The sequence below is a fragment of the Alexandromys fortis genome, unplaced genomic scaffold, assembly GCF_014885135.2.
Source record: "Alexandromys fortis isolate MF-2015 unplaced genomic scaffold, M_Fortis_MF-2015_v1.1 scaffold_13, whole genome shotgun sequence".
NCBI lineage: Eukaryota > Metazoa > Chordata > Mammalia > Rodentia > Cricetidae > Alexandromys > Alexandromys fortis.
The window spans coordinates 12,069,188-12,091,741 of record NW_026067908.1 but is presented as its reverse complement, the minus strand read 5'-3'; the positions used below and the strand labels follow the sequence as shown (position 1 = coordinate 12,091,741).

At 45.3% G+C, this 22,554-nt stretch overlaps 1 protein-coding gene across 1 annotated transcript in view; it reads left to right on the top strand.

The window, feature by feature from the left end:
* Positions 1-22,554, top strand: part of Pgm1 (phosphoglucomutase 1) — a 55,915-nt gene that overhangs the window by 28,279 nt on the left and 5,082 nt on the right. The window contains exons 2-9 of the mRNA XM_050136164.1: positions 3,915-4,077; positions 4,541-4,687; positions 6,057-6,182; positions 7,103-7,293; positions 8,535-8,689; positions 10,653-10,768; positions 17,284-17,419; positions 20,316-20,499. Of these exons, the coding sequence (XP_049992121.1) occupies positions 3,915-4,077; positions 4,541-4,687; positions 6,057-6,182; positions 7,103-7,293; positions 8,535-8,689; positions 10,653-10,768; positions 17,284-17,419; positions 20,316-20,499 (1,218 nt within the window). The remainder of the gene's footprint in view (positions 1-3,914; positions 4,078-4,540; positions 4,688-6,056; positions 6,183-7,102; positions 7,294-8,534; positions 8,690-10,652; positions 10,769-17,283; positions 17,420-20,315; positions 20,500-22,554) is intronic.

The following is a 22,554-nucleotide window of genomic DNA, read 5'->3' as shown; positions in this document are numbered from 1 at the left end:
TGAAAGATGGGGAAGAGGTGTTGGGGGTGTGTAATTCAGGCGGACCTACAGACTGTCTCTGATTGTCTGAAGGTTTGCTAAATAATAGATTTCAGAGATAATAATTGATTAAATATGGTAACTGCCTATTTGTTAAGGCTGTGGCAGCTTGAGCAATATTTTCAAGGACATTCCTTATTAAAAATAGTATTGCATTGAAAGCAGTCATGCTGGCTGAATTGCTCTAAAGACGTTTAGTGGACTGATAAAGTACTCCAGTCTGATAGAAACCGTGAGACTCTAAAGACCTTGCTTAGTTTCTTCTTTTTCTAACATAGCCCACATTCTGACGGCTTTAACATCTCCAGTTGTGGTAGGATGCAGGAAATCTAAAGGAAAGATAGTTATTACTGTGGATTTTAGCAGAAGACAGCATTGCTCACCATTGTCCGTAGCCATCCCCCACCCTCACAACTGGTTTGTGGATGACTTTTTAGCATATGGAGCTAAATGGAGCCTGTCAGCTTTCCCTTTCTGTGTACTGGTGTGTCTATATATTTCTTTCTCTATCTGGTGCATCTGTGGAGTATAGAAAGTAATTAGGCTTCATTAGCAAGTTTTTTTGGTTCTCATTTGCATGGAGCTGTCTACTTTTACTGGATATTTTAATGCACAAGGTGAGTTTTTTGGCGGGCTCCATGTAGACTGTTGGTGTCTTATTTTGTGCCCACAGCTTTGAACTTGGAGGAAGGTCGGAGGTTAAAAGAAGGACCATGCTTGTAGCTAGCAGGACAAAGAAAATGGAGAGGAGGGTATCTTCCTCCTCTTTCTCCTCCTCCTTTTTAATGAAACATGACCAGCAAGCTGTGTTTTCCCTTTACTGGGGAAGGTAATGCGACATTAGATTTATCATTTTAAGCGTTTGCAGTGGCATTTATAATGCTGTGCTACCATCATTATCCATCACCAGAACTTTTTCATCATCCAAAACAGAAACTCCGCACTCATTACAGAATCGCTCTCACACCTACTTTCTCCAGCCACAGATAGCTCTGATGCTACCCTTCTGCCTTACCCTTGCCTCTCCTAGATCCCTCATGTCAGTAATGGCCAGTACTTGTCTTTTTGCGTCTGGCCTATTTCACTTCATAACATTTCCAAGACTCGTCATGCCCAAGCACGGGTCAGAATTTCATTCCCTTCTCCTTGAGTTTTAGAAAGAGTTCTAGCCAGGCATGCTTGTCTAGTCCTGTAATCTCAGCACTTGGGAGGTTACAGCGAATGATTGTGAGTTTGAGGCTAGACTGGGATGTATATAGCAAAATGCTGTCTCAAAAAAGAAAATAAAAAATGAATGTTGATCCTACAGATGCTCTTCCAATACTTCCCAGTGTATAGATAGCAATGCCACCTCTGAATACAGTAATCAATTTTAAACAGCAATGAAGTTGCATAGCATAGCATCATCCATTGGCACAGCTATTTCAGTTGTGTGGTTTGGTAGAGTTAGCTGTATTCCATTGGGGCAGCGCGTCTCTAGAATGTTCTCATCTTTGTCTGTGCCCACTGGGAGCTCCTTTTTTCTTCACCTACCCCCCAGCCCCCAGCAGCCTCCATTCTCCTTTCTGTTTCTGTGGTTTTGATGATTTGGGTACCTCATGTAAGTGGAATCATGCCTTGTCTCTCTGTCTGTGTGACATCCTCAGGCTCATCCATATTATAATGTGTGACAGGAGGTCCTTCTTTGTAATCTGCTTTGTCCCTGCTTCTTCACTCCCCGCCCACTCTTTCAATGTGTAACACTCTTAAGTCTGATTTCTGTTTCAAGGCTGAATAATACTCCATTTTGTGCAATGCATTGGGTATCTATTTCTTCTCGCGCAGATCATTTGGGTTCTCTTTTCCTTTGGTTGTTGTGAGTGATGCTGCTACAAACACCGCTGTGTGAGCATCCGAGTCCTGCTTCCCAGTCTTCAGGGACGAATGCCTGGGGAGGGCGGGTTGGGGGAATCATGTACAATAGGGATCTGTTTTTAGCAGAAGGATAGAGTTGTGTTTGAAGATCAGGTGGATGAGCATCATGGTGGGATTCAGCCTGGTGGAGCCAGGAGGGGTTGGTGGGAGGTGGAGTGAGGGGCGGTTGCAGTGGCGCAGGCATCTTTAAGGATGAGGGTCAGGCATTGCTTTCCCTAGTCAGGCCGAGGTGGTCCACAGGAGCCTGCTTTAGAGCCTTCAGCTGTCAAGAGAGAAGCAGTCCTGGCTGACCGCAGATCGCAGCTTAAGAACTGGTAGAATGAAGGGTGGTTTGTGTGGTTTAGCGTACTCTTTGTCAGCCCTTCCTTCCAAACCAAATACATAGAAAATCTAAGTGAAAGGTGGTGTGTTCACTGCAAAGAAACCATTTCAGATGACTCAATGACTCTTAAATCACGACTCCCAAGTTCCTCTTAGAGAAATCTAAAATTACCTGATTTCTGGCTTTATTTCTAGAATAGTCACCTGAAGAAATCCCTGGAGGGGCGACATGTTTGCATCCCCCTTTCCCTTTCCCCAACACCGCCAGCTTGCTGTGTGACATGCTCCTGTCATTGGTCCAGCTACGGCTGTAGTTCTTTCCCATGAGTACTTATCAGAAGGAAGAGATGTTGGGATTGGGACAGCTTTGGGACTGTCGCCTGGGAGGAACAAGTTTACTTTCAGGGTCCATGGATGCAGTAGTCATACTGTCTACTAGCTCCCCTTAGTTAAAGACATAAGGATTAATGGAGGTGAGGAAAAAAGGAGCTCTCTCTCTGTAAGGAGTTTGGCAATGGGGTGCATCATAAGGACGTCAAGTTTTGAGTGACATGTTGTAAGTGCAGATGGGACTCACAAAGTTAATGCTTCCTTACATATTCTCCAGCGAATCCAGGTTTCTTGGGGGGGGGCATTTTCACATTAGAAATACATACATAATTAAAAATAAATTTAAAAAAGAAAATACATCTTCTACTACCAAGTCATCTCCACTATCAAAAAACAAACGCACCTATTGGAGAATTAAAAGACATTCCTGATCCTTTCTTCTTTCAGAACAGTGAAGAGATCAGGCACAAACTCCCTGTGTTCTAAGTATTTTTAATACAGAATACCGCAGTCCCACCTCCTCCAGGGAAGTCACAGGAGCTGACCTGACATCTTTCCAACTTGGGACATGTTGAAACAGGCTTCATTTTAGCAAGGGAAATTTCAAGAGCTGGGCTGATAAGAACTGCAAGATGCAAGAAAGTGAGTTAGGAACAAGGCAGAAGTCCCCGTGTCCCTTCCATGTAGATGGGTCCGACCAGTTTCCTCAGCAGCCATCATAGTCTTGTCGTAGGCTCAGGAGGTAATCAGTCTATACCCTAGCATGATATATATTGAGGAATGCTATTTGCAAAAGACAAACATGCTTGGAAAGATAAGTTTGTAAGATGCATTTTGACATCGTGTACAATCTTTTTGCTTTTTAAAGGTCTTAATTGCAAAAGCCTTTTCTTAGGTTAGAATGCCTTTAACTAGTTAAGCCTGTGTTCTTTTTCTCATTGTTGACTGAAAATAGGGTAGAGTTGGATAAAAATGCAGGTTTTCTCACAATCCTTCAGTCCATCCACACTGAGATCCTGACCTGGACAGACTATTATTACACATGCACTATGTTTTCTTCCCATACCCTTACCCTAACACACTACTCCAAAGCTACAAAAAAGAATGAAAGAAAAAGAAACGGCTTTGTTCAGTAGCTTTGGTCCTCTCTCAGTAATGTGGTGGAGACATGCAATATGCTGATGCTTTTTGATGTTTTTTAAAGAAAACATCTTTGCTGGTCCAACAGTGTTTCCATTGTCCATTTTCTTCTTGCCCTGGCATTTTTTGCAGTAGCTTTGGATTTATATTTTCTGTATTTCTTCTCCTAGATTGGCCGTCTGGTTATTGGACAGAATGGCATCCTCTCTACTCCTGCTGTGTCCTGCATCATCCGAAAAATCAAAGCCATTGGTGGGATCATTCTGACGGCCAGCCACAATCCAGGAGGGCCCAACGGAGATTTTGGAATTAAATTCAATATTTCTAATGGGGGTGAGTCTTCTGTCATTTTGAGGACAGTCAGACATTCAGTTGGATATGCTAGTACCTGAAATACTGGAAGGCTTGGGCTCTGGTTCTCACCTTAAGAAGGGGCTTTGCTTCCCTTTGGAGATGGCAAAGTGCTTCTGAACTCTGCTATGTCTTCCTTGTCAGAGGAACCAAACATGAATTGCAACTAAGATGGGATTTTCTTTTAGGAAATTCTAATTGCTATTAACTGACACATGCCTGCAATCCTAGCATATAGAAGACTGAGGCAGGAGAATTGTGATTTCAAAACCAATATAAACTGTATAGTGAGGCTGTATCTCAAAGTCTCCTGGAAAGAGAGTCTTGATGCTTTGTGATTCGGTGGAAGTGTGTTAGGGGAGAGGAACTGCTGAGTGGCAGGCTGTGTGTTCACGTGAACGGCACATGATGACCTTTGCTTGCTTTGTGATTTGTTGATCTGTAGGTCCTGCTCCAGAAGCAATCACTGACAAAATTTTCCAAATCAGCAAGACAATCGAAGAATATGCCATTTGTCCTGACTTGAAGGTAGACCTCAGTGTTCTGGGAAAGCAGCAGTTTGACCTGGAAAACAAGTTCAAGCCCTTCACAGGCAGGTTTACCTTCTTTGTCTCCTGCCCTTCCTCACAAGCGTGTTACTCTTCTCTCCCTACACATTCCTTCCTGTCTCCAGCTTGAGTAGTTTCCTTCTTGAGGTTTTGTGAGAATGGGTCTTCAGCTTTGGAAAATGGTGGACCATGAACTTTGCATGGATTAACTACTTAGCAGGTCTGGAGTTTGTCTGGGGAGTGTAGAGAGCTGGGCCATTAGCCATGTGAGTGTTGGGCTGTATGACTTTGGGTGATTCCTTTCCAACTCTCTGGGTCTCAGTTTCATAACAGCCTTGACTAGAAGACCTGTCTGATTGATCTTGTGCTTCTCCTATATTTGTTTTTGTGCAATGTTCCATTTTTTTCTCATAGCCATCCTGTGGGGCCAACACTGTCCCTCAGACTGTCAGTAGAGAAAGAAGCAAAGCAGAGAGGGATCAGGAAACAGGCTCACACTGGTCAGTGACAGTAAAACCTGCATTCAGACTTTGGTGCTCAGCCCTGGCTTTCAGTTTTTCCCCATTCCCTGACATTCCTTCGAATTGATCAGACCATGTGTTTGGGTTGCATGAAACTCCCCAAAAAGGGAGCCATTGGTCACATTTTGTTGTTGAATGCCAAGGTATTGCAGTGATCTATGAAGTAAACATATATAAGTTCATATTAAGAAGACGATGAGTTCATATTAAGAGACCTCTGTGGCCTGTATTTGACCTAGCTCAGCTTGTCTATTTTCCACTGGACAACTTTAGAAGGTGCATCACGGGCTGCCAGTTGTACCTCAAACACAAACAACTTTAGGGGGTGCACCAGGGGCTGACAGCTGCACCTCAATAAACACAAACAACTTTAGGGTCACATGTTCTTAAGGTTTAGAAGTCACCACTAGAGAGGTCCATAGACTCCTCATGCATTGAATATACACAGAATTCCTGAGCAAAGATAATTCTAGTTTTAGCCACTAGTAGTATATGCAGAAAGTGGGTTCTTCTTCCTTTTACTTAACCTTGGAAAATAAAATTGAAAAGATGACATTTTTTCTGTCATCCATGATGTCAAAATAGAAACAATTTGGGGGATGTGTAGGGATAGTGAGTGGCAACATAGCAGAGTTCATCTAGCCATTGCTGGGAATTCAAGGGTCCTACCCTAGCTGTGCAAGTTCTGACTTTTAAACCTTGAGTTTCGTTGCCTATAAAATCACATGAGTAATATTTATGTCCAAGGAAAATTGTTAGTGTGGATAAGATGACATGTAACAGCTATCACAGTTGCCCTTTTGAATGGTTACTGAAGGTTGATAGAAATATAGTTAGTTTGGAGTATAATATATCTGGATATGTTTTGTTTTTCCTTTTAATATTCTCACAGTGGAGATTGTGGACTCGGTGGAGGCCTATGCCACAATGCTGAGAAACATCTTTGATTTCAATGCACTGAAGGAGCTACTGTCCGGTCCTAACCGACTGAAGATCCGCATAGACGCCATGCATGGAGGTACAGACTTGTGGATCTGCAAAGATGGGGGTTACTCTCTACTGTGTGCCTTGACGTCTTCACAACCCTCTTCTTAAGCCTCTGGTGGCTTAGACAGAGCTATTTCACAACTATTTCAGACCCATATTTACACAGTTACAAATCTCATGGTAGGCGTGCAGAACAGTAGAGCTGTCCCTCTCGGTAAGCTGGTGTGAAGGTCAGTGTTTTCACAGGAAGCCCTGGCCTTAGAGTCCCATGCAGCTGTTGTGGATACTTCTATGTCCCTTGGCAGGTCGCTTACATTCTTCTTGTGCACCCACATATGCTCTGAAGGGTGCCATTTGCTTGCTAGTGCCCTGTGGGATGTGTTCTAAGCCCCACCCCCACCCACCCCTGTCCACATACTCCTTCTCTTAGCGGAGGGCAAGCACAAGCTGAGGATTAACTTCAGCAGCAGCAGGATGTGTACTTCCACACCATCTTCTTCCTCCGTGGGCTGTTTGACCGGGCCAGGAGGGACAACCACGTCTATGAACCGAAGCTTTCCCACATATAGAACACGAAAATTCATGACTAGGTTTTCTGCCTATCCTGCAACAGTTCAAAACTGTTATGTATCTGAGTGGCAGGGGTGTGGAACCCACGCACTGGGGAAGAGTGCCTGTGCCCTAGCCCTTTCGTGGGTCTGTGAGACCTGACAGTGGGTCAGAGCGTCCTGGCACACTGCAGACCTCCCTCAGCAAGTCTTCTCCTGCTGGGCTCCAGCCTTCTGTTGCGTCCTTGTTGCCCCCTCCTGGTTTTAACAGAACAAGTCTACTTCCTCCTGCATGAGAAAGGTTTGAAGCTGTCCACACCATTCTTAGCCCCAAAGTATGTTCGTCCCTTCAAATGCTTTAGTTAGTTAGATGTTTGACTATTCGTACTTTAATTTGTTGCAGTTGTGGGGCCGTATGTAAAGAAGATCCTCTGTGAGGAGCTTGGTGCCCCCGCAAACTCCGCGGTGAACTGTGTTCCCCTGGAGGACTTTGGAGGCCACCACCCTGACCCCAACCTCACCTATGCTGCTGACCTTGTGGAGACCATGAAGTCAGGAGAGCATGATTTTGGGGCTGCCTTTGATGGTGACGGGGTGAGTCTAAGTTTTAAATGAATCCTCAGCAAGCTGGACCTTGTAGATGTTGGGGGGGAAATAAACAGTTTCTGCCTGGGCCCCGGGAGCCTGGTGAGTGGCTCGCTAGGGCCTTTTATTGTGCCAGAAGCCAAGGCCAAGTAAGTGAAAGACCCTCCTTGAGCAGAAACAAGCGTTTTAGTGTAACCAATGCACTTAATTTCAGGCGTTCAAATTTGCTGAGTAGGAGGGCTTAGGCGCGGTTAGGATTTAATGACTATGCTTCATAAGCTGTTGGAGTCTTAGACACTTGTCCTAAGGTGGGTCTCAGCCAGCCCCTGGTTAGTCATCTAGCCTCTAGAGAAGGTTTTCAGCGTGTATACCCTTGCATTCGTGCTAGCTGGAGAGTGAAACTATTTAGAGCCAATATAATGATTATGTTAAAAGGATTACCATTTACCCTTTCTTTACTGTGAACATTTTGTGTATAAATTGCTCCTTAGCTTGGTGACCGTGTGAAAACAAAGATGATTATGTCTTAGGTGTGTTGTAGACAGCAAGCACTCTGTTTATCGCGCTGAGTTTTTATTTTTGTTGCTTTACCAGCTACAAGTCACGGCTTCCTGAAAACTAATTTCCCCCATATCAAGATTTAGGGAAATAAAAGGGGCTCATGGCAGGTACTGTGTCTCAGTACATCTTCCAGTGCAGCGTGGGCTGGCGTTCCCCCACGTTCTCTGGTGCTCAAGTGCAGCTGCTCATGAGGCACCTCGGAAGCAGCGAAGGTGGCAGCCTTTCTTGTTGGGTCCGGTATCAAATGGGGGGAGCCATGATTTAGCAGTCCTGCCTTGAAGAACTCGGCCTTTGTTCCTCAAAGGATGCCCAGTAGACCTGTCAAACCGCATCAGCAGCCAGCATTTCCTCCCGTGTACATCCTTTCCCCTCCTCTGGGAGAGATGTGATTGGTTCCAGAGTTTGGGAAGGTCTAGGAGGTTAAAGTTAGTGGGCCCCTGGAGGGAGAACAGAGAGTTTAGCTCAGAGGGGGGGTTGTGCTTGCACTTTAATTGAAACCAGTTTTAACTCTTGAGCACGGAGGTGCCTTTGGTCAAACGGCGCTGTACAAATCCACTTAGAGTCCAGTGTTTAAAGCCCAGTGTGAGGATAGGGTCCATTTTGAATTTTCTAGCACTCAGCAGATGATCGTTTGCGTTTGTTTACCGTTTGATTAAAAGGTCTTACTTTGAGTCTCTCTTCTTCCAAAGGATCGGAACATGATTCTAGGCAAGCACGGGTTCTTTGTGAACCCCTCTGACTCTGTGGCCGTCATCGCTGCCAACATCTTCAGCATTCCGTATTTCCAGCAGACTGGGGTCCGTGGCTTTGCACGCAGCATGCCCACAAGTGGCGCCCTGGATCGGTAGGTCTCCGTTCTTGGATCATACTGTTCTTCCTCATGCTCTTCACTGCCTGGAGCATGTGTCCTTGTGCTTCAGCATAGCCAGTGCTGCAGCGTCTTGTTTTCAGGGTTAGCCCTCTTCTGAGCTCTCCCAGCATCCTCTGCTCCTCCTGACCAGACTCACCACCCTGATTTCTGACAACTCTGTCTGTTTGATGGACTGCTCCACTAGCCTATCATTTCTACAGAGAAAGCACTGTTTTGTTTTGTTTTTTCAGTATCCTAGATTCTGCTTAACAACGTGCCTACATATCATAGGGTATACACACATGCATTTTTTGTTTTTAAATGAGCAAGTAAGTGAATTTTAGTGACTACATGAATGTTTGGCACTGCCTTTGTATGCAAGGCATGATTCTTGATCTGTGCAGGATCGTTTTTGTTGAGCAATGCGCATATAAAACAACTAAAGATGAAAAGAAATAACAAGCAGGGTGCTTTTAGAACATGTCGGGAGCTCAGAAGAAAGTTTTGGCTAAATAACTGGTCAAGAGTGAATGAGTAAAAGGCCATGACCATGAAAAAGAGGAGTGTATTGGTCTAGACACAATAGCAGCTAAGCTTAGGAGTGGTCCCTTGTTCAGGACAATAAATACTTTACATGTTTGAGTAAGTCGTTTCCTTAAATGCTGTTAATATTTAATGCTGTTAATAGCCCCACTTTACTGGTAGATGTCAAAAAGTCAAGGAGGCTGTTAGGCTCAGCCGGCTGGGAAGTGGCTGTTAGGATTTGAACACAAAGCTAGGTGGTCACAGAATTACTGCTGGCTTTACTTCAGTTACTAAGGAAAGAATGATTAATGCTGGACAGAAGGTGAGTTCTGTGGGGTTCTTCATGTTCTCCATCCCTTGATCCTCCCCGGCACCCTAACTTCAGAAGTGAGGAGCTGAGAGTCAGGAGTTGCCAGCCCCACTAGGACACACAGCTGAACCAGAGCAGCTCCCGAAGCCTGTGTTTCTGCCTCCAGATGCAACCCTGGAGCTCACAACTGCTTGGTGCCATACTGTGGTGGCTCTGAAATGCCTTCTGTGTCTCTTCAGAAGTACTTTGAATAGAATTTTTGGAAAAATTGATAACCTGTATAGAACCGAAACTGAAACACCTTATCTGAAATAAAAGTGCTCTCATGGTTCTCAGAATCATAGATTTGCTTTCCTTCCCTGTTAGGATCCAGACGCGAGCCACCCAGCTTTGCTTGGAAGAAGGGGTCAGGCATCTTGGAATAGATACCTCACTGAGGCTGCATTAAAACTGTCAGGCAGCTTCAACTATGCAAACAGAAAGGGCTTTGGTGGGGGAGCAGGCTAAAAAGTCACTCCAAAGTTCTTCCCTTCTTCACGGTTTTCTCAGTGCGGGGAGTCTGTTGCAGGGCCTTGCGCTAGTCTAAAGCTATAGAGGAAGGAGTAAAAGGTTTGATGGAGAACAAGGCTGCTTATCATAGTGGGTGAGGCTGTTGGGAATGGAGACCCTGCAGCTGGGACGTCTGGTGATAAGGAGGAAGCACTGGCTGGAAGTTGAGAACAGGCTGTGGGTCATCTGCCTGTGTGACTTGCTCTGCACCTCCCTGTGAAATACTGACCCATCACTGTCAATAAGCCCGTGGAGACGCCATTCTGTGGCTCTTTAAGGGACACTTGTACATGTGTTTTGCACACCGACACGTGGGTGTAAATGCCCAACCCTGCTGTTTTACTCCTGTTAAGTATTACAGTGTGATCTGAACAAATCCTTTCTTCCCTCCTCTCCACCTTCCTCTGAGTCCATACAGAAGAGCCCCTTGTGCCAGGTTTCCTTTTCTGATTTTCCACCATACCTAGAATTCTGTCTACTTCTAAGAAAAGTTAAATGGGACCCTTGGTTACACTGATGGCTGCTCTGCCCACAGTCCTGCGGGGATGTAACTTTGATTTCATGCCTTTGAAGGGTAGCAAACGCCACAAAGATCGCTTTGTATGAGACCCCAACTGGCTGGAAGTTTTTTGGGAACTTGATGGATGCGAGCAAACTGTCCCTTTGTGGGGAGGAGAGCTTCGGGACTGGTAAGTCGCGCTCACGCTAGCAGTTTCTCTCCCACAACCTCTGCCTCAGGGGAAAGTTTAGACTGTCTAGATCTTAGAATAGCAGCGGGAGCCAGCGAACCCTAAATCAAGACCGGGTTTATTTACGACAACCTGGTGAAGTATACACATTGGAAAAACAGTGGGCACATTTGGACAGGAGGGCTGGCTTAGCTGCCAGAGGAGCACAACTACCGAGACAGAAGTTTGAGGACCTCCTTGGCAGCCTTGGTCTTGGAGTTTCTATGGATTAAACACACGATAAACACAGTTTTCTTCCCTTAGTGGCCAAGGAAACCTTGCAAATGTTTTCATTTCTAAGGAGAAATATGGTAGAACAAGTCAGGTTTTTTTGTTTTATTTTGTTTTTATGTAAAAGAAGGTTTTGGCATGTCATTAAATCTTTCCCTTTCATGGGGCCAAGTTTTCTGTAGCAACAAATTATGATGTATCAGGCTTAAGGAGACCTTGAGGGTGAGACTAAGTTGATGGGTGATAAAAATGTAAACATGTAGCCTTGGCATGCGGGCCTGGGTGTGGACTGTAGCCGGAGAAAGGGTGGCATGGAGTGGGGTCTGGTGATCTGAGTCCCATCTCTGTGCTTTCTCTTCTCATCTCTGCCAGTCCAAACACGGACCCGAGCTCTGGCCTCCCCCATGACTTCCCCTACTGTCCCATTGCTCCTCTCCAGACATCTTACAGGCCTGTGCTCATTTCTAGACAGCCAGGCTGCAAGACACTCAAGGAGTCCTATGTCTTACATTCTCTCTGCCCAGCGTTTTAAAGTAAAGGGGCTCATCTCTGTGACCCTTTATTACTGTCTGATTACCCTTTAGTAAAACAAAGGTCAAAACCAAGCATTCACCAAGCCTTGCAGTAGAGTGCAGTTCCTGCTGGCTAATAAGGACCAAATCCTGATCCCCTTTCCTCTGAACCTGGAGTTTATGGTGGGCAGTGGAGTTGATAGACTTGAGGCAGCTTTTTATGAGGTTCTAAGCAGTTCACTACTCTTGGGAGAGCGACTGCTTCTTGATAGCAAATTGACCTGATGGAATCGGGAACTAAGAAAGAGAGGGAAGCAGGACGGCGGTGGCCCATGTCTCTGAGCCCAGCACTTGGGAGACAGAGACAAGTGGATCGCTGAGTTTGAATTTCAGTGTAGCCAGGTCTACACCAAGGAACCTTGTCTGAAAAAACCAAAACAGAAAAACAAACAAACAGATAAAAAAAAAAAAGAAGGAAGGAAGGTGAATTTGACGATTGAACAATGTCCCAAAGGACACTAGATTTTCCAGAATTCTGAGTCTTTAATAAAAGAATATAAGATGACTGCTTAGTCATGTCCGTCACAGTACGTGGGCCGTGCCACTTTGTTCGGTGAGTTACTGCATGCCTGCCGTCTGTGAGATAGTCCTCCCCGTGGGGTTCTCAGAGTTGGCCTGTAGGTCAAGGTGCAGAAACAGCCGTCCTTCCAGTCCTCTCTTCCATTTCCATGCTCGGAACTGAGCCTTGGGCATGGGAGGCAAACGCTGCATCCTCAGCTCAGCTACACAGCGCTTCCTGGAAAGATAGCAGCATCCCATGTCTGGAGATGTTGCAGGCAGACTGCCTAGGGGGACTAGGCTTAGACCCTGGTTGTATTTAACTCGAGCGTACTGTTACCTGCACGCCTGCCTCCTCGCCGTGTCTCTGTGCTCTTCTGCAAGGATGGGAGACACACCTTGGTACTTGGGACATGCTGCCATTGATTCTGACTTGTTGAATAGAAAGTGATGTTCATGTCCAATAACTCTCTGTCTCCCAACAGAGGCGCTCGGTAGAAAGCAAACCCAGTTCTAGAGCGGTCGTGAAGCTGTGCAGGAGACGTGCTAAGTGGAGAGCTGGGCGTTCCTAGGGAACAACCCCTCAAGTGCTGGAGTGGGCTAGAGAAGGCTTTCTGGGGAGCCAGTCCTTTCCAGTTGACACACCAAAAGAGAAACAAGACAGGCCTGCACCACACAGCTAGGAACTGGCTATTCTTGGGCCAACCCTTCTTGAGAACTGCCCTGAGCCAACAGTGGCCACAGCTCATTGTCAGAAGTAGAGTATGGTTGTGGGAGATGGTAGCCATAGCACAGAGGTCAAGGGTGCTGTCCTGGGTGAGCGTGAGGTGACAGCATTTACAGGAGCTCTTTGCCAGGCTACTGGGGATGCATGGAAATTTCCAAACAGAGAGATCTGCATGTTCAGGGGAATGGGAAGAGAAAGAGTGAGAGACAGGCAGACAGACATGACAGAGAAGTCCACGCTGCCGTTTTCCAGCTGCCCCACCCCGTCTCAGGCTGTCATCGGGCAGAGGCAGTGCCGGGCCAGCTCCCAAGATGCCCAAGCACTAGTAAATGTAACCAAACCCCCACACCGTTAACTCTTGGCTCCCGCAGCCGGGGCTGACATTTGTCTTACCTATGACCCAGAGCGTGCCCTGACTGAGCCCAGTTTGTCCTTACCACAAGCTGCTGATGAAGCCAAAGCACAGTGACAGGTGTTGCAAGATGCTGAAAGGGCAGGATTCCCACGGGCTCCAGGGCCCTGCACTGGAGCGAGAATGGAGACATTCGGAGAGAAGCCCAGCACTAGCTTTCTCCCCACTTGGGTGACAGTGGTTTCTCTGCCTTACATTTAAGTGAGCCTGGATTCTTGTACCGTTAGGGTTGGGGGGGGGGTTTCCACGACCTAGAGGAGAAAGCTTATTGGATTATATTTTTTCACTTTTCCCCACTATGCACAACGAAAGAAATTATGTTTTGAAAGCTTAATATGGTGAATGGAAAACATTACTTTCCTCCTAAAAATTTTGTTTTTCTCCTTATTCCAAAGAGCACCATGCATTTGTATTCTGAAACAGAACAGTTTGTAAGGCTCCACTTGCTGGCCTGCAGGATGTCTCGCAGCTGTGGGAGAGGGCAGCCATTTCTCCCTTTTTGCAAGTGACAAAGCAGAGGCTTTGAAAAAGTAAAGCAGCTGATTTAGACCCAAATGTCCTAGAAACAGCAGCTCAAGTTGGCCTTTTCTGTCCCTTATTGAAAAGGACTTTCTGTTGCACCACAGCCATGAAAGGTTAGCAGCAGAGGTGCCACACCATTTCTCGTAGTTGCTGGGAACCATTGCTGTGCATCAGAACACTGAAGGAGTAGACTTGATCCAGCCTTCCTGAGGGCAGCCAGATCACCTGAGTTCTCATGCATGCGAGGTTAATACAGACAAGAGACCGCAGAGCCCACAGCAGGCTGGAATGCACGCTGCTGTCGTGTGAGGCGGATGCTTGTGTATGGTAGTGGGTGCACGACGCGGTTATTTCCAGAGAGCCTAGTCAGAGTTGCTAAGACTTTTAGGCTTCATTTTCATTTTTCATAAAGGAAGAAAAACCCCAAGTTTCTTTTTAGAAGTGGAAACATATCCATGCTTTCAGTCTAGCACCCACCGCCGCACCCCTAAAAGGAAAAAAGAAGTTAATGTGCGCTTTTAATTTATTAATTTACTTTATTTAAAAGGAGGTCCCAGGTGTGGTGGCACACACCTGCAGTTGTCAGAGCACTTGAGGGTGGAGGCAGGAGAGTTACAGGTTCCCGGCAGCGACACACAAGGAGACCCTGCCTGTAAAACACAGATGGGGCTAGAGAGATGTTCAGCAGCTAAGGGTACTCAACTGTTTCTGCAGAGGACTTAGGTTCAGTTCCCACCACCTATGCTGGGTGGCTCTCAACTTCCTGTAAGGCCAGTTCCAGGGTTTCTGATACCCTGTTCAGCCTCCACAGGCTTCTACATGCTTACGGTGCACATAAACACCCACAGGCTCACACACATACTCCTATAAATAAATAAAACTTAAGAAAACCCCACCAAAACAAAAAGGGAAGTCCGGGGTACACAGATAAATAATTCCAAGTGATCATGAATCTCTAGCGTATCGGGGAAACTGCCAGAATCCTCAGAATGAACTGTTCCAAAACATCTCATTTGTAAAAGTCATGAGAGGCCGAGAGCTGCTTATTCCTTGAAATAGCAGTAAAAGTAAAAGTCTGTAGGTAATGAAGTTATGTAAGTATTTTCAAAATGTATTAACTAGAGCCTTATAATGCACTGCCTGTAGTCTCTAGACTTGCAGCTTCTGGGTTTTGAGATGTCACTTCACTTCTTGTCTCAGTTGATTTTTGTCAACCTGATACAAACCTAGTCATATCTGGGAAAGGGAATCTTAATTGAGAAAACACCTCCATTAGACTGGCTTTTAGGCAAGCTTGTAGAGACTTTTCCTTAGTAATGATGGATGGAGAAGGGCTGAGCCCACTATGGGTGGTGCTACCCTCGGGCAGATGGCCCTTGGCTGTATACAAAAACAGATTGAGCAAGCCCTGGGATCAAGCCAGTAAGCAACATTCCTCCAAGACTTCTGCTCCAGTTCCTGCCTTGAATTCTTGCCCTAGCTTCCCTTCACACTGCACCACAGCTGAGAACTGAAGTAAACCCCTACGTTGCTTTCCGTCCTGGTGTTTATCTTCAATAGAAACCCTAACAAAAACAGTCTAAGAGAAGTAGCCATCAAAGAGAAAAATGTTGGAAAGAAAATGTTTATTTATTTTTTGAATGAAAAAGGGAAAGTGCTGGAGTGGATGAATTAATTAACTTGCTCATTCGTGCTCACATCCACCATTAGTTTCTTGCTAAATTAAATATGCTATGCTGGTTATCAGAATTAATTACAAAAATAACAAGTCTCTAAGAAGCACATGGTTAGTGTGAACAGATAGGAGGGGCTCAGAGGCCTTGCTTGGGTTGTAGGAGAAGGAAAGGGGAACTCAGAACTGCTCCGTGAAGTTGGGAACTAGTCTCTAAGAGGAGAGGACATTTGGGCTTGGTCTAAAAGGATGAAGACAGGAAGGAAAGGCACTCCCAACATGTCCACACAGTGGCCAGCGTCATTCCAGATACTCTGAAACACCAAGGGAAACAAGACCAAGTGAAAAGGCAAGGAGGACAAGAAGACATGTAAAGAAATCACAGTGCGGTAGTATGGGAAACACGATTCTAAAGACCACGTGGGGTTCTCAGGAAACAGAAAATTGGTTTACTGTGGTGTGTACTTTGTTTTGATTTTTAGAAAAGCTAAAATGATAAAAGTGAAAATTTTGTCCCATGCAAAAGAAGATAATTTCTTAATTTTGGTGAAGATTTTAGCAAGAAGCAGGTTGTGCCCAGTCACTAATCCGGACATTACTGGTTTAAAGATAGATGTCCTAGAACAGGCTTGCCCACTATTGGCTTCCCTTAAGAGTTTGATACTTTGTGCCTCCCTGCTTCTCAGAGGGGTGGTACCAGTGTAATACAAGAGCAGTGTAACAGAATCTCATTCCCCTTATAACCCTAACCCCAAGGTTCTAACTTAAATCTTTGGCTCTTTGTCCAGAAGTACCAGTTGCTCACCTTAGTTTTAATTTATCTTCTTAAAAATAATGCCAGCCTTTTTGTTATATTGATTAATTACAAAATAATCTATTCTTTTTATGAATTACTTATTGTATCTTTGGTATACTTTTTAAATTTTGTTCTTGCTTTCTTCTTATTAATAATATTTTTTTCTATACTGAGTGTTGTTAATACCTGTTTTACAATTGTAAATAGGTAGTCTTTAAAGTATATCAATGACTTTTAATTTTATTTATTTTATAGTGCTGTATAGAAATAGGCATTTTTCAAGTAAATAAATATGTCAGTTCTCTTTTTGAACAATATATTTACCTGTATTTATTACTCTCAAGAGTAAAAAGACATTTAAATATTTTCTAGTATTTAAAGGCTTTCAGTCTTCCCCCACCTTTTCCCATTTTTTTGAGACAAGGCCCCATATAGCTCAGGCTGGCTTTGAACTTCTGATCTTCTTGCTTCCACCTCTCCAGTGTTCGATGACATGTGTACACCATCATGCCTAGCAGAGTTTTAAACTTCTAGATTTGAACTGTTTTCTTTTTAAGGGGGGAAAAAAGCCCTGAAGTTTCTTTATAGTAATGAGCCAGTTATGCTAACACCATTAAAGGTCGTCCGTTGTTTTACCACAGGCTCAAAGTGAGGCTTTATTAGCTCGAGTCTCACCTGTATTTACATCGCTATCTGGGTGTTTTGTTTTTTCCACGGTGCTGCAGGCTGTTTTCTTTACTGAAAATTTACAATAGCCATATTTTCCTGTTATTTATTTAAGATTGATATGGGACTTTTCCTCCCACACTAATACTTTACAATTGATACACCAGGCTCTACCAAAGCATCCCGCAGATGCTTCTTGGCATCTCCCTCTGATTCCTAAGTTTCTTCCACTGTTTGTCAGTATTGTACCACTTTATTGAACACGTGAATCCTTTCACGTCCTGGAGTCCTCAGGAGCCCCTTGACTGCTTTGGTACCTATATACCACTGGGCTTGTTCTCAAGGCCTCGTGAAAAACCAGCTTTTTCATTGCCTTGCAGGTTCCGACCACATTCGCGAGAAAGATGGACTGTGGGCTGTCCTGGCCTGGCTCTCCATTCTGGCCACCCGCAAGCAAAGTGTGGAGGACATCCTCAAAGATCACTGGCAGAAGTTTGGTCGGAACTTCTTTACCAGGTCAGACACAGTCTGGATTGGGTTCGAGGGATCGTGGGGAAGTGGACAGAGACAATTCTCAGGGACAGTGTCTATCTTGTCTGTAATGTTACAGACACCCGAGTTCACCCAGCTTCTTTAGCTGGCGATTTTGAATATGATCTGGTCAGGATGAAGATGAAGTCAGTTTTTAAGCCAACCATAAAGAACAAGGATTTTAAAAAATAGCTAGCTTAATCAAAAGAATAAGCATTTAAATGTACCTGTCGAATAGGCAAAATAATAGCACTGGGTTTAGAGTCATAGGAGTTGATGAATTTTATTTCTTTTCTGAATTAGGAGGTCATTAGTTTTCTCATCTGTAGGAAGAAGAATATTGGTTTGGCTATTGAGAGGATTAAGTGAAGATGTAGTGTAAACTCTGGAGCTCAGAAAGCCTGGAAATGTGTCTCCCTCAATTCTGGAAACAATTAGTGCTCAGTTCAGATCAACTCTCTGACTCGCTAAATAGGACCCAGTGATACTGGTCAGCATCTCACCCATTGGTCCAGCCAATATTTACTCTCTATTTTTCTTTCTCCCAGGTACTGGTAAATCTGTAGGAAAACAATATTTCAGAACACTGACCAATTCTTCTTTACCATGTATGCTTTTATTTTTAAGAAGCGTTCAGATGTGAGGAGTGAGGCTGGAGGGAAGTGTCTGTGCGGTCAGCGTGTGGAAGGCTATGGGCTCTACTTTTAGCACCCCAAAGTACATTCTTACCAGTAGTGTTCTTTGTTATTTCTAATTTGACTATCCCTTAATAAGTGTAAAAATTGAAAAATTGTTTCCCTGAATCTCAATATTTTTTGAGAAGGGATATTAGATAAAGCATTTATATGTAAGAAAATTTTGGATATATTTCATTGGGCCTCAGTTGCATTTCTTGTTTTATTTTTATTGTTATTTTTTTAAAACAGGGATTCACTCACTATTTTGCCCTTGGCTGGCCCCAAACTCACAAAGATCTACTTGCCTCTGTCTTACAAATGTTGGCATTAAAGGTGTACACCACCATACCTGGCTCCCCATACCACCCTTAGTGTTTGTTTGTTTGTTTTTTATAAAATGGATGCATTGGACTAGATGTTTTAGAAGAAAAAAAAGTGCGTATATTCCAGAACTGGTAGTCCATGGTCTTCAGAAATTCAGAATAGAATTCAGTCTTAAGCAACTTGAACTTGTTAGTCTTTCAAGAAGATTCGGATCAAATTACTATTTTGTTGAAAGCATAAATAAAAACTGCCATGTGTTCATCATGAAGTCCTGGGAACCAATCAGGACTGTCCTCTAGGAGCGAGAATACCTGGTAATTCACAGTAGCAGCCATGGACTCTCTAGGCCCAGAGTTCCACAAAACACCACCATGTTTGTTTTTATGTTCTGTGTGTCACCTGAGTCATGCAGACACCGTGTGAACACTGCCTGACTAGCTATGTGGATGAGCAGTGACCAGAGTGGAGTCAGGCTGAGTGTGTTCAGATCTTCACTGTTGATACCTAAACACACCTCCATACTGGAAATGTTCCACACAGTTTCACTACTTATCAGATACCACACCAATCAAAGACTACAAATGCAGTCTGCAGAACCTGCACTTAGGACCTGTTCTGAGCCCACTCTCCCCTCCACTCACTGAACAGCAGTGCTAGTCAACTTCCACACCAGTGTCCAACATGAGCCTTAAGACAATTATTTAATCAGGCAACCCGGATTCTGAGAGGCAGGACAGCTGGCCCTTCTGTAAAGGTAGCTGCTAGCAGAAGTTGGAGGCGTAGCTTGCTCTGTCTGGTTACAAAGCCAGAATTCTTTCCATTCTAGCCCTCTGTGTTTGGGATTTAAACATCTTCTCTCCGAAACATCCAAAGACCACAGGCACAAAGCACAGAAACCTGGCTGTGATTTCTTGCTCTTTATCGTTTTAACTGGGGGAAGCGCCAGCTTCAGGATGGAGGGGACTATTTTGTCTCAGCTACATAGACTCCCGGAGCCAGATAAGTTAGTGATAATTCTCCAGTATTCCTCTTGTCTCAGATGTGTTATCTTGAACATCTTGTACTTTGTTTGCTGTAGCAAACAAATGGATTCTGCCATCTTGAGCCTCTAACTGTTTCAAGAGGAATTGTGCCATCACGTTAAGAAAGCCTGCCAAGGTCTTTAACTTCACAAGAAAGATGTTGAGAGCAAGTCTTGAAAGAAAAATAATAACCACAGAATTTTGTTGTGACACAGCTGTTTTCTTTTCTTGACCCCTTATCATCCACTGAAGGCATCCCTCTGCCAGGCTGAATTTAAAGCAGACTACACTCCCCGCTTAAGGAGACTGGTGTTTGAAGCATAACTAGTTAGCGCCTACTTATCTGGTCTCTGATATTCTGGCCTTGCTCTAGGAAATTCCTGTGGGTACTGGAACTCTGCTTAGCCACGGTCTTACAGCTTCGCACAGGCCCCAAACCAAGGGCAGGCCCAGCCTTCACCTCATAAGAGCGATAGGCATTTGGAGCAGAAGGGTCTGAGTCATGTGCTGGTTGACATAGAGTTCTCTGGAGGTCATAGAGCTGGTCACGTTCCCTCCTCAGGATGTAGGGATGTGGCAGTAATGGCGTCTCCTCAAAGCCCGTAGAGGAGTACTTTAGAGCCTCTTTCTGTAGAGAAGCCAAACCAGGAGTTCTCTGGTTATTCAGGCAGCCCTGCCCTTTCATCCTCAGCACCCACTCTCCCTGCTGACTGACAAGTTCACAGTTTTGGCCAGCTCCTGAAGTTCGATGGCTTGTTTGTGGGGGTGGGGGATGGGCACACAAAGGATGGCAGTGGTCTGCTTGCCTGGGATGCCCTGACGTCAGCCCAGGGGTCTCAGCTACTTCACTTTTTCCAGGTATGACTACGAGGAGGTGGAAGCTGAGGGTGCCAGCAAAATGATGAAGGACCTGGAGGCCCTGATGCTGGACCGCTCCTTTGTGGGGAAGCAGTTCTCGGCAAACGATAAAGTCTACACTGTGGAGAAAGCCGATAATTTTGAGTACAGTGATCCAGTAGATGGAAGCGTTTCAAAAAATCAGGTAGGAACAGACTGTGAGTACCTGAGAGAGACCAGAGCATCATCTCGGAAGCCTCAAGAGAAAAATGAGAAAGGCCCCTAGGTTTCCTTGGCAGACCTGTTTTTGGGGCCTTTTGATCTCAGTTGACTTTCTGCCCAGTTACATGTGACTCTCCTACATTCTCATAGGGAGAAAAAGATTTTGTTTTTTGACCACAGTTCTTTACAGCCCCCTGTACCTCCATGCTAGAACTCTGAGTCTGTATATCGAGGTATTTTTGTAAGCCCTAAAATTATACACAAGATGCCATGTAGAATGTTTGGGAAAGTCTTAAAGCTGTAGAAAAACCTTACTGTGGTCCTAGATATCAGTTTCTCTCCCTTCCGACATGGTAGCAGTGTGATGTCATGAGTGACATTGTATGCACTCCTCTTGTATGCTCTAGATTCACGATAAGAATATGCCCCTCTAGGGAAGGCTTCCTGGTTAGGAATTCCCTCTGTTGTTATCTGTGGCCATCTGACAAGGCAATACATAGTAGGACAGCAAAGCTGAGGATCTTGCCTACCCTGGGTGGTGACAGATGGCTGCTGGGGTTTCTCATGATGGGAGCCTAAGGCTCCAGGTTGGTCGCCCTTCTTGCTCCTTCTCAGTCATTCAGCACCCATGATCTGCTTGCTTTTACATCTGGTGCCTGTTGTCAAGGAATGAAGTCATGCCTGGGAATTCGGAAGCAGAGAACTGAAGGGGATGAAGGTGCTACCGTAACCTCCCTGCTTGCTTTTCTGGAGGGATGCAGAGCCTTGGCTTGCTTCCTTACACAGCATCTGCCAGGTTTTGGAGGAGATGGTTTGTAGAGTCACTGGAAGCCCCCTGTAGAGAGCAGATGGTGGGTGGACACTGGAGCCAGCTTCAGTGCCCAGTTCTAGAAAGTGGCATAGCCTCATGCCTTTGCCATGAATGAGGACCCTGGATCAGTCTGGATGATGGTAACTTAGGTCTTGCAGTTAGCAGGAAGGAGGCCTGTAGAGGAGAGAGCAGTCCAGAGGTCAGCAGAGCTGCACGGGAGGTGTAATGAAGCCTTAAGAGTTGAACACAGGGTCCCAACTCTGCAGGCACCTCGCCCACGAGGGAGGGGCAGGGCAGTACATTGTGGGAAGCTGGAGCTGTGCTTTATTCCACAAGGAAGGAGACAGCAGTACCATTTTGTAGGATTGGGAAACTAGAACACATAGTGAGAAGATGGGGTAGGAGAGGAACTGGCCACAGTAAACACAGGGAGGAGGTTTTAGGAGCTACAAGTTGAAGCCTGGGGTGAGGACAACCGTGGTTAACTTCTAGAAAGCAAAACATGCTGAGTAGAGCAAATGTGCCCTCCCCGTTGACTAGCTGGAGGACACACTGTGTGTGACCTGTCTGCTGTCCTCACAACGAATCCAAGGAGTGGCACAGCTGGAACTGTGAAGTGACAAACACCAGGCAAGACGTGTCCTTCCTTCTGCTCAGTCAGTCTTTGGCATCTTACAAATAGACACACAAAGAGCGAAGGACCCTTAGGCAAGCATCTGACACAGCCTTTCTTCCTTGTGCTGAAAGAGCTGTCTCGGAGCCCCCAGTCTCTCCCTAAGTAAGGCAGAAAGGTACTGGGAGGGAGGGAAGCAGAAAAAGGCCCTGCTCGCGCATGGACCTCACTTCGGGTTATTAGTCATCAGAGGACTGGCCACTGGATCGTGCTGGGTTAGGATGAGCCCCGCTTCTCCTATCCAGGGCACGTGGCCCTTTTCTGAGATTCCCTCGCAGTGCTCTACGGAGCCCTTTCTCTCATCTGCCTGCAGTTTCCTCCAGAGCTTTGAGCCAAGTTCTGCCTCCAGCAGCTTGACTTATTTATTAAGCTTCAAGCTGAAATGACCAGTCCATGAATCATGGGGAAATGGGCAGGGGTGAGAGCAGCAACCACCAAGATTGCATCTCCCAGATGACCCTGGAGATGCTGCTCCTACATTAGTTAAGCCTCTCCGTCTGGACGCAGCGAGAGGCTGACAGAAGGCAGACTCACAGGGCTCGATTGCTGCCATC